Source organism: Tachyglossus aculeatus, chromosome 9 (assembly GCF_015852505.1).
Source record: "Tachyglossus aculeatus isolate mTacAcu1 chromosome 9, mTacAcu1.pri, whole genome shotgun sequence".
In the NCBI taxonomy this organism is placed as follows: Eukaryota; Metazoa; Chordata; class Mammalia; order Monotremata; family Tachyglossidae; genus Tachyglossus; species Tachyglossus aculeatus.
In genome coordinates this window covers 57,138,948-57,156,078 of record NC_052074.1, presented here as the reverse complement: position 1 = coordinate 57,156,078, position 17,131 = coordinate 57,138,948, and the positions used below count along the sequence as shown (strand labels likewise).

At 46.9% G+C, this 17,131-nt stretch overlaps 1 protein-coding gene across 1 annotated transcript in view; it reads left to right on the top strand.

The window, feature by feature from the left end:
* The first annotated feature begins 1,580 nt into the window (after nucleotides 1–1,580).
* Nucleotides 1,581–17,131, top strand: part of CHN1 (chimerin 1) — a 147,749-nt gene continuing 132,198 nt past the window's right edge. The window contains exon 1 of the mRNA XM_038751095.1: nucleotides 1,581–1,777. Coding sequence (XP_038607023.1) covers nucleotides 1,759–1,777 — 19 coding nt within the window. The 5' untranslated portion in view covers nucleotides 1,581–1,758. The remainder of the gene's footprint in view (nucleotides 1,778–17,131) is intronic.

The window sequence follows — 17,131 nt, the reverse complement described above, 5'->3', positions numbered from 1 at the left end:
GATGGTGGCCTGGCGGCTGGAGGATAATAATAATAACGTTGGCATTTGTTAAGCGCTTACTATGTACTGAGCACTGTTCTGATCACTGGGGAGGCTACAAGGTAGTCAGGTTGTCCTATGTGGGACTCCCAGTCTTCACTCCCATTTTACGGATGAGGTAACTGAGGCCCAGAGAAGTGAAGTGACTTGCCCAAAGTCACACAGCTGACAAGTGGCGGGGGTGGGATTAGAACCCACGACCTCCGACTCCCAAGCCCGGGTTCTTTCCACTGAGCCACAATGCTTCTCCACCCTTGTAATAATAATAATGATGCGATGTATTAAGTGCTTACTATGTGCAAAGCACTGTTCTAAGCACAGGGGAGGTTACAAGGTGATCAGGTTGTCCCATGGGGGGCTCACAGTCTTTATCCCCATTTTTACAGATGAGGGAACTGAGGCCCAGAGAAGTGAAGCGACTTGCCCAAAGTCACACAGCTGTCAAGCGGCGGAGCCAGGATTTGAACCCATGACTTCGGACTCAAAAGCCCGGGCTCTTTCCACTGAGCCACGCTGCTTCTCTTTCCAAATGGTTAGTCCAGTGTTCTGCACACAGTGAGCGCTCAGTAAATAGGACTGAATGAATGAGCGACCGAGGAAAAGGGCGGGGCGTTTAACACCTCAGTCGACGGGCGGACGGTTCCCGCCGTCGGGGGTCCGGAGGGCGCAGGCGCAGAGCCCGGCACGGGCGTGCGAAGGCCCCGTTGCTATGGGAACGTGGCCGGCCCGCCTGCCCGCCGGGAGAGGCAGGAGGGCAGCCAGGGCCGTCGGTCGGTCGGTGATGAGGGGGAGTAAGATGGCGGCCCGGCGGCTGGCGGGTAATAACGGTGGCATTTGTTAAGCGCTTACTATGTGCCAAGCACTGTTCTAAGCGCTGGGGACGATACAAGGTGATCAGTTGTCCTATGTGGGACTCCCAGTCTTCACCCCCATTTTACGCATGAGGTAACTGAGGACCAGAGAGGTGAAGTGAATTGCCCAAAGTCACACAGCTGACAAGTGGCGGGGGTGGGATTAGAACCCACGACCTCCGACTCCCAACCCGGGTACTTTCCACTGAGCCACAATGCTTCTCCACTCTGGTACTTTCTAACAGTTTAGTACAGTGCCCTGCACACAGCGAGCGCTCTGTAAATAGGACTGAATGAATGGGAGACCGAGGAAAAGGGCGGGGCGTTTAACACCTCAGTCGACGGGCGGACGGTTCCCGCCGTCGGGGGTCCGCAGGGCGCAGGCGCAGAGCCCGGCACGGGCGTGCGAAGGCCCCGTTGCTATGGGAACGTGGCCGGCCCGCGGGGAGAGGCCGGAGGGCAGCCGGGGCGGTCGGTCCGTCGGTCGGTCGGTGATGAGGGGGAGCAAGATGGCGGCGCGGCGGCTGGAGGATGCGGAGTGAGCGGCGGGAGGGGGGCGCGGGAGTGCGGAGCCTGCCCAGTCGGTCCCTCCCTCCCTCCCCACTCGGTCCCTTTCATCGCACCGCCGCCTCCTCCTCGTCGTCCTCCTCCTCCTCCTCCTCCCCTCAGCAGGTAGAGCCGGAGGGCTGGGACTTGCCCTGTCCCCGCCAGCGACAAGTGCCCGTGGCCGACATCCCGGGGGACGAACTTTTTCGGGCCCCCGCCCCGCCCATGCGGTGACCCCCCCCCCGGACCGGTCCTGCCAGGAGCGCCCGCCAGCCCCGAGCCGCGGAGAAAGACCAGGAGGAGGAGAAGCGGACGCCGGAAAATGGCTCTAACCTTGTTCGGTAAGTGTAGTCCTTCCCGCCCGAGCTGGAGGCAGGAGGCTGACCGCTCGCCCGCCCGCCCGCCCTCCCTCCTCGTCTCTCCCATTGTTTGCTCCGCAGGCGGGCGGGCGCCTCCTCGGCTCTATACGTTGTGCTCTACGCTCTGCCCTGCGCTCGGTCCTCTATGTTGTGCGCTCTGAGCTCTCCCCTCTGCACCCTGCCCTCCGCGTTATGCTCTGCTCAGTGGTCTGCCCTGCACTCTGCTCAGTGCCCCGTGCTCTGCCCAGCATCATCATCATCAATCGTATTTATTGAGCGCTTACTATGTGCAGAGCACTGTACTAAGCGCTTGGGAAGTACAAATTGGCAACATCGTGTCCTGCGCCCTGCCCAGCGTTGTGCCCTGCGCTCTGCTCAGCGTTGTGCCCTGCGCTGTGGTCAGCGTTGTGCCCTGCGCTTTGCGCATCGTTGTGCCCTGCACTCTGTTCAGCATTGTGCCCTGCACTCTGCCCAGCGTTGTGTCCAGCCCTGTGCCCAGCGTTGTGTCCATTGCACTGCTCAGCATTGTGCCCTGCACCCTGCTCAGCGTTGTGCCCTGTGCCCTACTGAGTGTTGTGCCCTGCGCCCTACTGAGCGTTGTGCCCCGCGCCTGCCCTGCCTTCTTAATGCTCTGCTCAGTGTTTTACTCAGGGCACTGTTTACCACTCTGCCCTTCGTTCTTTCTCAGTGTTGTGCCCTGCACCCTACTGAGCGTTGTGCCCTGCGCCTGCCCTGTCTTCTTAATGCTCTCCTCAGTGCTTTACTCAGGGCACTGTTTACCGCTCTGCCCTTCGTTCTTTCTCAGCGTTGTGCCCTGCGCCTGCCCTGCCTTCTTAATGCTCTGCTCAATGTTTTACTCAGGGCACTGTTTACTGCTCTGCCCTTCGTTCTTCCTCAGTGTTGTGCCCTGCGCCCTACTGAGCGTTGTGCCCTGTGCCTGCCCTGCCTTCTTAATGCTCTCCTCAGTGTTTTACTCAGTGCACTGTTTACCACTCTGCCCTTCGTTCTTAGTGTTGTGCCCTGCGCCCTACTGAGCGTTGTGCCCTGCACCTACCCTGCCTTCTTAATACCCTACTCAGTGTTTTACTCAGGGCACTGTTTACCGCTCTACCCTTCGTTCTTTCTCAGTGTTGTGCCCTGCGCCTGCCCTGCCTTCTTAATGCTCTGCTCAGTGTTTTACCCAGGGCACTGTTTACCGCTCTGCCCTTCGTTCTTTCTCAGTGTTGTGCCCTGCGCCCTACTGAACGTTGTGCCCTGCGCCTGCCCTGCCTTCTTAATGCTCTGCTCAGTGTTTTACTCAGGGCACTGTTGTTTACCACTCTGCCCTTCGTTCTTTGTCAGTGTTGTGCCCTGCACCCTACTGAGCACTGTGCCCTGCGCCTGCCCTGCCTTCTTAATGCTCTCCTCAGTGTTTTACTCAGGGCACTGTTTACCGCTCTGCCCTTCGTTCTTCCTCAGTGTTGTGCCCTGAGCCCTACTGAGCGTTGTGGCCTGCCCTGCCCTCTTAATGCTCTGCTCAGTGTTTTACTCAGGGCACTGTTTACTGCTCTGCCCTTCGTTCTGCACAGTGTTGTGCCCTGCGTTCTGCCCAGCGTTGCAATCACTGCTGTGCCCTATGCTGTACCCCAATACTCTGCTCCAATGCGCTGTGCACTGCGTCCTGCGGTGCCACCGGGTCCTGGCAGTGTGGCGCCTTGGCGAGGCAATGGTGGGAAGGATGGTTCTGGTGCCGCCGAACCCATCACCCAAATGTTTGCTTGTTTTCCATCTCACTAAATGAAAAAGCCCCAGGGAATTTGTTTTAGGTGTGTTTTCCAAGCAAGCTGTCTGTTGCACTCGAACTTCCCGGGGACGGCCCTGATCCATGGGGTTGCTTTACGCCGGGTGGCTTTGCCGTTTGGTTGATTGATTTATTTACCGGGGCCGGGGGAGTAATCAATAAGTTAATTAAAATCTAGTTCCATCAGGAGGCCTTGAAAATCCTCTCTAATTGACCAAAGAAGCGGGCTAATGAGGAAGCAACAGAAAGCTGATTTAATGGAAGACGATCTTTCGCTTCTCGGGAGTGTGTATCTTTGTTTCGGAGGATCCCGTGGAAAGAGATGCTTGTATGATGTCATTGTGGAATGGAACATAGACTTGTCTAATATTTTCTACCCGAAGGGATGGGGAGAGCTATGCTTTGGAAGCATCCAGTGTAATGCAAAATCTGTAAAATAATTGAATGATAGTTAAGGTCTGAGCATCTTTTACTATTTAAAACCAAGATGCTTATTTTACAAAGGTTGGGAGGACTGGTGATGACTGAATTACATGATTCTCAGTTTTCACACGAAAACATGGTGCAATAACGTTAGTCCCTCCATTTATATTATTACAATGCTTTAAAGTATTTTGGTGAGATAAGCTTTTTCAAATAGAGCAAATTTCCAGAGCTGATCTTTTGATTTGACTTGCAAATGTGCCTTCTCCCATAGTTTCATTTGCTGGAGAGAAATCCTTGCCAAGACTTTCAAATATTTTCTACAGGACCTAGCCTCACACACCTTACTACAGATGATTGAATTTTAGAGCAGTAAAAGTGCACCAAACTGTCTTAATTCTGATGTTTCCTTTGAAGAGGACAGTGATCGAGACAGTATATTAACTAGAAATGCATTTTGTCTGGAATTGAAATTTGAACCTTCATTTAATATCACATGCAAAGTGTCAAGTCTATTGACAATAGATGAGTGCAGTAGAGTACTAATAAGTCTTGAGGAGGTGAATTGTAGTAAATCAGCGTAATTTTTACACCCAAAGAAACACTTTCAAGACCAGAAAGTGGTTTTTGTTGTTGTTTATTAAGCCATTAATGGGTGTCGGGCAAATACTTAATTTCATTGTACCTCTGGGCACCTTCCTAAAATGTTGCGAAATATTTTGAGGCCTTTGGAGTATATACTTATACTCTATACATGTTTTTGTTATTCTTTAGTTGCTTTGGAGTATTACAGGAAAGTAATGGAGATTGTACACACCTAAAACCCTTCCATTACTTGGGCATAGCAGGTTTTAGAGGCAGAGGATGTGGATGAGCTCCCATTACTTTGGGGAAAATGTCACCTGGTGAGGAATCCTTGCAAGTAAGAGGACCGTAGCTCAGTGATGGTGAGGTGGAGGGTAGAGAGAGGTGTTTTAGGGAATGAAACTACTGTTTTGTCGAATCGTTCAGTACTTAAACCCTTCACCCCTCACGATGTTGCAAGTGACCCTGGTCCAAATCCAGAAGTGGGTCAGGAGTCCAAGTCATCTGCCCAGTTCCAACTCTGCTGGAATGAAAATGACCCATCCCTCACTTTATTGCTAAGCTAGTTGGCACCTGTTTGCACTGCGGATCAGGTATATGTATTCGATTTTGTGTGTGTGTGTGTGTGTGTGTGTGTGTGTGTTTTAGTTTTTAAGAAGGACCCCTCTGGAGAAAGTGACCACATCACGCCTCTCCTAGGCTCTGATATACCATTTTACTCCTGTATCCTCTGTCCCACATGCATGAGTTTGTGGAATGGTGATGGAACAGTGCTCTCTGATGGTTAATCTTTCAAGCATTAAGCGTGGTCCATAAATGGCAATTAAGAAATGCAGTTATAGCATTTTTCTCACTGCCAACGTTTAAGGAGTTTCTGCTTCATTTAAATGATTTTTGAATCAGTTCTCAGAGTATTGCGAAGGGAATTATCCAAGTCATAGCATCAACTATTATATGGGCCATGTGATAATACTAGCGTTAAGGATAAGAATGATATTGAAGCACTTTGTGCCAAGTGCTAAACTAACTGCTGGGGTTAGGTACAAGATAACCAGAAAGGCCACAATTCCTTTCCCACATTGGGTTCAAACAAAGTACAGGGAGTACAGGTTTTGAATCCCTAATTTACAGTTGAGGAAACAGGTTCAGAGAAGTGAGATGATGTTCCCAAGGCCACACAGCAAGCAAGTGGCCGAATTGGGATTAGAACTAAGGTTCTCTGATTCGTTGGCCTTTGCTTTGCCCACCAGGTCACACTACTTCTCTAAATAGTTTCTTTTGTCATGATTCCCTGGGAGTGACACCAGTTGTAATATTTGGCTGGGTAAAATTATGGACTTTCATTTTACAGTAGTTTGGTCACCTTCGTTGGTCACATGAAAATCTTTTTAATTTCTAAAAGGCAGGTATACTGTAGTATTCGGGGTGTGAGGGGAAGACACACATGTGAAATGACAGTAATAATAGTAACGTTTGTGGTATTTAAGTGTTTACTGTGTGCCAAGCTCTGTATTAAGCGCTGCAGTAGATGCAAGATAATCAGGTCCCACATAGGACTCTCAGTCTAAGTAGGAGGGAAAACATGTATTGAAACCCCATTTTGCTGATGAGGGAATCTCATTTTACAGTAGTTTGGTCACATGAAAATCTTTTTAATTTCTAAAAGGCAGGTATACTGTAGTATTCGGGGTGTGAGGGGAAGACACACATGTGAAATGACAGTAATAATAGTAATGTTTGTGGTATTTAAGTGCTTACTAAGTGCCAAGCTCTGTATTAAGCACTGCAGTAGATACGAGATAATCAGGTCCCACATAGGACTCTCAGTCTAAGTAGGAGGGAAAACAGGTATTGAAACCCCATTTTGCTGATGAGGGAACCAAGGCACCAAGAAGTTGTGACTTGCCCAAGGTCACACAGCAGATGAGTGGCGGAACCGGGATTGGAACCCAAGTTCTCTGACTTCCAAGTCAGTACTCTTTCCAGTAGGAAATGCTGCTTCCTAATTTGTGAAGTTAATCATATTTGGGGATTCTTAAAGTGTATTAAAAGGAAATTCAATTCATATTTATCATATTCATACCATCCATGTCTCCCTTTTTTAGGTTTTTGAGGAATTGATAGGAAACATGAGGTTTATATATCTCCTTTTAGTTTGAAACAGGTCCTCTTGCCAGGTGCCTAGTAGCTGGAGAGGTGGAGGTGGGTCTCTGAATCTGGGGGCATGAGAGGACACAGTCAGAACGAAGAAGTCTGCAATTTATTTATGTTGCAGCACAGTTCATTTGGACTGAAGACAAAAACCTGGGAAGTTTTTCTTGCCATGTTTCCAAGAGGGTGTCTGTTCTAAAGCAAAACAGAGACAAGGATATGGAAACAAGATGACTCGTGTGGCAGACGAATTGGAGTAAATTGATAAAAGCTTAATTAAAAGTGAACAGAGGGCTTCCTACGAGATCATTTTTGGAGATGGAACAGGATACACCCCCAGTTGATCATTTGTGCACTCCATTGAGCTGTACAAAATTATCTCTATCCTCTTAAATCTTGGCTGTTTCTGCTACAGTGTAAATGAATGTCATATTTATTTATTTTTTATTTTTATGGTATTTAAGCACATACTATGTGGTAAGCACTGTTCTAAGTGCTGGGGTAGATAGAAGTTAATGAGATCGGACAGAGTCCCTGTCCCACTTAGGGCTCATAGTCTAAACAGGAGGGAGAGCACAATATAACTGAGTCGATAGACACGTTCCCTGTCCACGTAGAGCTTAGTCTAGAGGGGGAGACAGACATTAAAATAAATTATGGACATCTAAAGTGGACGTGGATGTGTTTGTTCCCCCACTGGAAACCTTGATGCTTTGAGGACTGACCTATACAGGTGAAGCCCAGGTATTCCAGGCCAGTATTTATCCCCTTTCCTCTACCCTTTCACTCTTCCTTCCCCACCTTTACCATTTCCTCTTCCCTTCTCCTCTCTTTCTCTCCTTCAATAGGAGAATCAGAAAGGTCTAGTGGAAAAAAACATGGGATGGGGAGCCAGGAGACCTGGGTTTGAGTTCCACTCAACCCCTGGCCTATTCTGTGACCTTGGGGAAGTCACTTGATCTCTCTGTACCTCAGTTTCTTCAAGTTTAGGTTGTGAACTTTGTAAGGAATGGGAAATGTCATTCATAGCTCAATATCTACCCCGGTTTTTAGCACCTAGTAAGTGCTCGAAAAATCCCAAAACTCTTATCAGTGTCTTCTCCCTTCTCTGTGTTCCATCCTCTCCTCTGCTTCCACTTCTTCCTGTCCCTTTTCTGACCCTCCTTCTGCTGTTTTTAATTGGCTAACCGAAGGTGCAGGTCTTGTCTGGTGTTAACTACTTTCATTGAAAAATATGATTGGACAGTTAGTTGTTCATCATCTGCTTTCCTCTTCTCCCACTCCCTTTTGCGTCTCCCTGACTTGCTTCCTTTGCTTTTCCTCCCTCCTGTAGCTGTCGTTTATTTGTGTTGATGTCTTTCTGTTCCCTCTAAGCTCATTGTGGGCAGGGACTGTGTCTGCTTATTGTTTTATTGTACTCTCCCAAGCCCCTAGCATGGTGCTCTGCACACAAGAAGTACTCAGTGAATACTTAGCACAATGTCCAACACATAGTAAGCACTTAACAAATATGATTGAATTGAATTGGTGCGCAGTAAGCCCTTTCGGCAGTTATTTTAAATGCAGATTGAGAAGCAGCATTCCCTAATGGAAAGACTGTGGAACTGGAAATTGGGAGATCTGGGTTCTCTTTCTATTTCTACCTGTTCATATGACCTCGGGCAAGCTGCTTTACTTCTCTGTGCCTCCATTTCCTCATCAATAAAATTTCTCTGCTCTCCCCTATCTTTTAGGTTGAGAGTCCCATGTGGAACAGGGGCTGTCTGATTTGATTATTTGGTATCTATTCTAGTACTTACCACAGGACTAAGCACATATTAAGCATTTTGAAAGTACCATAATTGTAATTAAGATGCTGTTCAGCACCATTTGATATGTTTTGGGGTTTCTGTAATATAAAGAAGAGGCTTACATGCGTCCTAATTTTCTATATACCTCATTACTGGGATGCATGACAATGTAGCCAAGGTCTTGCTGGAAAATTAGCATTTAATAAGCCTGTGATTAGATACGCTTCACAAATTATTGCATCCAGTAAGCACAATGTAGTTCTCTAGGGCCAAAATATATTTACTCCAGTTTGAAATGTCCATTATTTACATGCCATAAGACTGTGACACCTTAGTGCTCACCCAGTTCTTGATCTTGTTCTCTTTCTCTCTTGCTCTTTCTCACTTGCTCTCTCACTCTTGCTCTCTCTCTCTCTCTCTCTTTCTCACTTGCTCTCCCTCCCTCTTCTCCACTCTCCTCCCCACCCTCCTACCAGTAGTAGCAGTAGTAGTAATGCTATTTATTGTGCTTTCAGTTCATGCAGTGCACTGTACTTAAGTGTTAGGAAAGTACCACAGAAGCACAAAACATGTGTCTAACCTCAATCAGTTTGACACTCCAATGAGGGTGATGGATAAAAAGAATTTACAAAGTGTCATCAGAAAAAAATAGACTGCTCAATGCTTAAACATCTGTGTACTAGTACTGAGGAGGGATGTGAGTAAATATGAAGGTGCTAGAGCTGATTATTGAGTTGGTGTGGCTCAGCAACTTTGAAGTTATTGGGAAAGGTTTGATGGAGGAGGTGGAATTTTAGGGGCGTAGTACAGTGCGTTGCACAGAGACACTCAGTAGGTAACATTGATGTTCACAGTGAAAATAGGGAGAGCTGTGGTCTACTGGATTTTACTGGAAAGAACTCAGGCCTGGAATTCAGGGGACCCGGATTCTAATCCTGTCTTTGTCACGTACTTGCTGTGTGATCTTGGGCAAGTCATTAAACTTCTCTGTGACTCAGATTCCTCAACTGTTAAATGGGGATTAGATGCCTGCTCTCCCTCCTACTTAGACTTTGAACCCTAAGTGGGATGGGGACTGTATCCAACCAGATTAACTTGTGTCTACCCCAGCTCCAAGAACAGTGCTTGACATATAGTAAGCACTTAACAAATATAATAATAAGAATAAGAATAGCAGGGAAAGCCTCGTGTCTCATTATCCAGAGTCTCCAAAATTAATCTGAAAATTAATTCTGGAAATGCAGTGGAGAAAAAAGGAGGTGGTTAGAGAAATATAGAGGGGAAAGAAAGAGATTTAGAATTGAATTCTAATATTTCCATAAACAGAAAACTATGAGTTTACATTGTGGTTCTTATGATGAACTCAAATGCTGATGAATAGCTTATAAATCCTCAGAATATCACTCTGACAGGTAGAGTAATTATTTTTCCCAGTTCAAGACAATAGCAATGGCAATTCTGTGAGCCAGCCCCAAAGCTAGACCTGTTCATTTTGATCCACTCTTTGTGGTTCAAAGAGACTGTATCATCAACATGATTTTATTAGTGCCTGCCTGTGTGACTGATAAGATGAAGCATATTGCTACCCTGTAGCATTTGTTCCCCAGATAATTTGGCAGTGTTTTTGTTTCTGCCCCTTAGTATTGCCAACTTTTTCTGTGTGGCCCTCTTGACTCCCTTCATTTCTAATTGATTTCTAACAGGCTGTTGTTGCCCAGCTGTCCATGGAGATTAGGCTTTGCTGTATGTTAAAATGCCTGTTCTTCATGTATTCATTCAGTCATATTTATTGGGTGCTTACTGTGTGCGCACTATGTATTAAGCTCTTGAGAGTACAGTATAACAGTAAGCAGACACATTTCCTACCCACGGTGAGTTTACAGTCTAATCTTGGTGTACTCATGGCAGCATGGCTTAGTGGATAGAGCATGGTCTTGGGAGTCAGAAGGTCATGGGTTCTAATTCCCGGCTCTGCCACTTGTCTGCTCTGTAATCTTGGGCGAGTCACTTCACTTCTCTTTGCCTGTTACCTCATCTGTAAAATGGGGATCGAGACTGTGAGCCCCGCATGGGACAAGGACTGTATCGAACCTAGTGTGCTTGTATCCACCCCAGCACTTCGTACAGCGCCTGGCACATAGTAAGCGCTTAACAAATGCCATTGTTATTATTAGTCTAGTTCTGTCCTCTTTTCTTTAGGGTGCCCCCAACCTCAGCACCCACAGAGCAGCTGAAGGGGGTGGTTATCCCGCTGGCATCCATTCTCCCATCCCTGCACATCTGGCCGTGGTGGGGTGCTTTAAACTGGAGGAGCTAGCGACTGCCGCTCACGATCTCTTGTGGCCGCTTTTCACAGTGGGTGCAGCTCACTGTGTGCCACTTCTTTCTGCCCCGGGGCGGTGGTGGGCTTCAGCATGAGGCTGCTCCAGAAGGGCATTTGCCGGGCCTTTTGGTAGTGGTAACTTCACCCACGTGGGCCCGTGACAGGGAGCAATGTGGGGCCCAGTCTCGGTTTCCCTATAGCTTCACTGCCTGCCATCTGCCACACACCACTACCACCCCCTCCTTGACTCTTGCGCTTGCTGCCATCTTTGCCCCCCAACCCCAGCAGAACACCTCCTCTCTGTTTGGGTCTGCAACTCCAGGCTACATCACTGTTTGGTTGTGTGGCTTTTCAGGTGCTCAGCCTCATCCACCCCTGCCTCAAAGTTTGCATGGTTGCTGGTTAGCTGAGTGATTTTCGGGACCTCATTTTTTGAAATCCTCTTTGGGCCTGCCTCTTTGTGATGGCTGGCGGATTGGTGGCGCCCGGGGACCGGCTCTAGGGGTTGACTGTGGTATCCGTGCCAAGTCAGGCCGATGCCAGCCAAAGAGAAACTTGGCCACTGGCTATGCTATTTGATTTCAGGTCCTTTGGTTCAGTCCGCCCCACACATTGTCTGCCCGTCTCCCTAAGGACATGCTAGCTTTTCATGGCTGTATTCTTGCACCTTTGTATAATCTGCTGCCTATCCAGCAGATTTTGAGCCCACTGTCTCTATATGTTGCCAACTTGTACTTCCCAAGCGCTTAGGACAGTGCTCTGCACACAGTAAGTGCTCAATAAATATGATTGATTGATTGATTTCCGTGAATAGCATTTAACACTGTCACAGTGGAGACCGCCTCCACCCATCCCCCTCTTCAGAGTGTACTGCATTCTGCTCCCCGGATCATTTTTCGTCAACGCCAGTTGGTACATGTCACCCCTCCAAGACCTCCAGCGATAACCCATTTTCCTCCACATCACACAGAAAGTCCTGATGGTCAGCTTCCAAACTTTGCCCCAGCTGTCTTCTTCTGTATCTGCTCTGTCCATCTGCTCCTCCCCATCCCACGCTCTGCTCCTCCCCAAGTTCTCCTCCTGACTGTGCCTCGCTTTCACCTCCCCTGCAAGATATTTATTGCTCATTCACTCTCCCCCTGCCTGAAGCTTCCTGCCTTTCAAAGCCCAACTGAAATCCCATCTCCAGCGGGAAGCATTCCTCGCTGAATTCTTCCATCCCAAGTCATGTCATCCCAGCGTCCACTTGAACGCTTATGTACCAGCAGTCGTGCTTAGTGCTTAGTCGATGTACATCTACTTATTTGTCCCCCTCCCTCTTGCTGTTCCAGTTAAATGTTTGTACTTCCACTAATTCTAACTCATTTCTGCCTGCCTGCCTCACCCGTTAGATTTTAAGCGCTTCAGTGGGAAGGTCTGACCTTGTTTTACCTCTGTTATACTCTCCCAAGCACTTTTTATAGTGCTTAATATGCAGTGGATACTTGAAAATGTGTTATTGATTGGTTGATTGGAGAACATTGGTTGTGTGAAGGGTATGTCTTCCTACTATTAGTCTTATTCGGGCTGTCATCCACAGTTCTTTGCTGATCCTTTTAAAAGCAGAGAGAGAGAGAGAGAGAGAGTGTGTGTGTGTGTGTGTGTGTTAGAGAAGCAGCGTGGCTTAGTGGAAAGAGCCCGGGCTTGGGAGTCAGAGGACATGGGTTCTAATCCCTGCTCCGCCACTCATCTGCTGTGTGACCTTGGGCAAGTCACTTAACTTCTCTGTGCCTCATTTCCCTAATCTGTAAAATGGGGATTAAAAGTGTGAGCCCCAAGTAGGACAACCTGATTACCCTGTATCCACCCCGGTGCTTAGAACAGTGTTTGGCACAGAGGAAGCGCTTAACAAATATTATTATTATTATTATTATTATTATTAAATGCCTGCAGATCAGTCTTGTTTATTGAGTGCTAACTGTGGGCAGAGCACTGTACTAAGCACATGGGAGAGTACAACAGAGTTGGTGGAAACATTACCTGTTCACAATGAGCTGAAGCAGTCATTCATTCATTCATTCAATCGTATTTATTGAGCGCTTATTGTGTGCAGAGCACTGTACTAAGCGCTTGGGAACTACAGGTTGGCAACATATAGAGACGGTCCCTACCCAACAGTGGGCTCACAGTCTAGAAGGGGGAGACAGAGAACAAAACAAAACATATTAACAAAATAAAATAAATAGAATAAATATGTACAAGTAAAATAAATAAATCATTATAGAAGAGTGCCTAAAAAATGTTTTCAGGGCTTTTTGATAAACTCAGGTCTGTGTCGGAGATTTTTCTGGGGATGAGATTAGTAGACCATCGTCCCCATTTTAAATTCCTTTTTTGTGTCCTCAGGTTTGACCTAAAATAGGCTAGGTGTAATACACAGTTGTACTTTATTCAGGTGGTGATGGGGAAAAGGATCCGACAATATTACCATGAGCCCGTTGTTGGTTAGGGACCGTCTCTATATGTTTTAGTGACTTAACCAAGCAGATGCCTTGAACCTATCCAGCAATTACTGGGTCTGAAAGTATCCACTTGATTTACCGGCGAATGATACACTCAGAGTAGGATTACAAAGCCACTAAAATATTGCTGTTGAAACTATTTAAAGGGTTGCTCAGCTGATTTCCCTTCTTGAGGCTCATTGAAGCCCATGACCTAGGTAAACTGAGAGTGAACGGTGAAGATTGACAGTTTATAGTTTTGAAAATTTTTGGCAGCCTTTTGAATGGTGAGCATAGGGAATTGCTCCAAGGAGTTAGCCTGCCTAAAATCGTCAGTAGGTTCAAGAAGCTTTTGGATTACAGTTTGTGGACAAGTGACCCATAATATTTTATTAAAGGGATATCGAAGGAAAGGTTAGACTAGATGTTAAGGCAGTCTTCAGACATCCTGCTTACTCCTATCCCACAAAATACTGAGCAGGGTGGACCTTGGGTCCGATTGAACATAATAATGGTAGTCTAGGGATGAAATTGCTCATATTCTCAAGCCTAGACTTCTAGAGTACTATTTAATATGTAACTTGTGAGAAAAGAGGAAATAAAGTTATAATTTAATCCTATCAACTTTGTCCACTTGCCCATGTTTTTACCAAAGTCCATAGATCTTAAACTGATCAAACCCCAGCGGTACAAGCTTTTTATTGGGTCTCTTTTCCTGTGATATTGATGAGCCATATGTAGTCTTTTACATCTAGAGTGATTTGCTTTTGTTAGTGTCCCCAGTCTAGGTCGATAAATTCTCATGCACCTGGCCAAGTTGCGTTCCAGCATCCTTTTCTCCAACTGGGCTGGAAATAGGTTTGGCCTCTTGTTCCCTGCCGAGGGGTTCAGCCTCAACTCCCTCCTCATGGGGCAGGTGGGGCTGGGCCCGGGCACCAGGATCCAATCAATCAATCAATCAATTGTATTTATTGAGCGTTTACTGTGTGCAGAGCACTGTACTAAGCACTTGGGATCCAGTAGTCTGACCATGCCCTCTGGATGGGTGTAGGCAGCGATTGCCCCAGTGACTGCATAATTGGCCAAGGCATCAGACTCATTGGGTTTTCGTTAGGAATGAAATGTGCCATCATAGATCCTTGGGTTCTAAGGGAGAAGACAAATGGAGTCTCACAGAGTTTTCCATATTGACGGCCCTTCCATCGGGCAAGTGTTTTACGGGTTGTGTGTGATAGCCACCTGTTGTCAACGCCTACCTGTGGAAACTGCCACATCTGGATAGTTTGGATCCTGAGATTTCTTCACAGTATCCAGAGTGACCACCTCAAAGTCTGAGGAGGGAGCAGAGATCCTGGCACTGCTCTCACCTTTTTTAATTTTTTATGGGTTATGTTTAGCACTTAGAATGTGCCGAGCACTGTACTAAGCCCTGGAGTACTAAGCTAATCGGGTTGGACGCAGTCCTTGTCCCACATGAGGCTCAACAGTCTTCATCTCCATTTTACAGATGAGGTGACTGAGGCACAGAGAAGTTGTGACATCCTCAAGGTCACACAGCAGACAAGAGGCAGACCTGGGATTAGAACCCAGGTCTTTCTCACTCCCAGGCCCATACTCTTTCCACTAGGCCATGCTGCTTCTGCATTTCTGGACCCAGTGGACAGGGTGGCACCCGATGTCCTCTAGTCTTGAAAGCCATTTCTGCTTTCACCGGCCACCCCTGAGTGGTCAGAAATCAGGGCTGCTGATTATCCCTAGATAACCATTGTAATGTTCAATCAGACGCAAGGTCCACCCTGCTCAGTATTTTGTCTGATAGGAGTAAGCGGGATGTACGAAGACTATCCTTAACATCTAGTCTAACCTTTCCTTCAATATCTCTTTACCAAAATATTATGGGTCACTTGTCCACAAACTGTAATCCAAAAACTTCTTGAACCTACTGGTGATTTTAGACAGTCAGTGGCAGTTATTGAGTGCTTACTGGATGCAGAGCACTTCACTAGCCGCTTGGCAAAGTACAATAAAATAGAATTGTTAGACACCATCCTTGCCCACAAGGCGCTTACAGTAATAATAATAATAATGGCATTTATTAAGCGCTTACTATGTGCAAAGTACTGTCCTAAGCGCTGGGGTGGATACAAGGTGATCAGGTTGTCCCATGGGGGGCTCACAGTCTTCATCCCCATTTTACAGATGAGGTAACTGAGGCCTGGAGAAGTTAAGTGACTTGTCCAAAGTCACGCAGCTGACAATTGGTGGAGCTGGGATTTGAACCCATGACCTCTGACTCCAAAGCCCGGGCTCTTTCCACTGAGCCACACTGCTTCTCCTGAGCCAGGAGAGTACATGCCCGAGGGTGGGAGGGACCAAGGAGATCCTTTATCAACTATTTCTGCCCTCTCATAAAGTTTGGGGCCCAAGGCAATATTCATTCAATCATATTTATTGAGCGCTTACTGTGTGCAGAGCACTGTACTGAGCACTTGGGAAGTACAAGTCATCAACATATAGAGACGGTCCCTACCCAACAACGGGTTCACAGTCTAGAAATGATATTCGTTGCTTTGGAAAGTACATTTATATTTCATAATAAAGGCTCTTCAGAACACGCCGGCTGATACTTTGCAGGATGTGAGGACAAGTTCCAGGGCTAAAGAAAACAAATCGATTGGCGGGGCACATCCCATTGTTTCCAGAGTTCTTCCTCTGGGAAGTTTTTATTAATGGGGACGCCTCTTCGGGCCACATTGACTAGCAGCCTTCAAGCTGTTTCCTGGATGTGCGGTAATTTTGTGGCTTTCGCAGCTCTCAGGTCAGAAGCTGGGAGGAGGCCCACTATTCACAGCCCCGAACTAGGTGGTTCAGGATGTGTCATTAAAACGTACTTCACAATTTTAAATAACTTGCCAACAGAATTTTAAATAACTTGCCAACAGACTGAAGACTTCGGGTTCCTAAGTGAAAATCCAAGTTCCAGACTTGAGATTCGGTACACTGGTTGATAGTTACGTCTGAGAACGAACCTTAGAAGGAATTACTTTCAAAGGGGAAGCAGGGAAGATTAATTATAATAGTAAAAAGAGGGATCAGAAATAGTAATTCAGCAGGGAGGCTTGTAACTGAGGTTTGGAGCAAAGCCTATCCCTCAGAGTTTTGCAGACAGATGGCTCAACTGCTCCCTTTGGACAAAGACAGCTCTCTCTTTATCTCTGTCTTCTTTCTTTCCAGCTGCTGTTCACAGAGTTTTCCAGGCAGAGGAGCTCTGTCTTTACTCTCACCAAAGCAGTGAAAAACTGAACAGATCAGGAGACGGGTTGTGTCGGGGGCAGGTGGGAAGCCATGGAGTAGAGAGAGGGTGATAGGGGAGTGATTTATTTATTTTTTTTCCACCCGGATTTCAGGACATGTCTGGGTGAAGGCTGTCAGCCCGCCGGAGATGAGCGAACCGGCTGACCTGTTCCTCCGACTCCTCTGATCAGCAGTTTTTCCTGATAAGAACCTGCCTTTCCAGAGCAACAGTGCTCGAGTTGGGAATTTGAATGTTTAAAGGCTGTAAAAGGGAGCCAGCAACCATGCCCACTGTTGGCTAGGGGCTGTCTCTATATGTTGCCAACTTGTACTTCCCAAGCGCTTAGTAGAGTGCTGTGCACACAGTAAGCGCTCAGTAAATACGATTGATGATGATGATGCTGTCACTTAAAAAAAATGTTTCCCCTCTTTACTGTGGTCTGATCACTACATGAAAAGAATGTGAAAATCTCAGTTTGGGGAAACCAATGATATTTTTTTAATGGTATT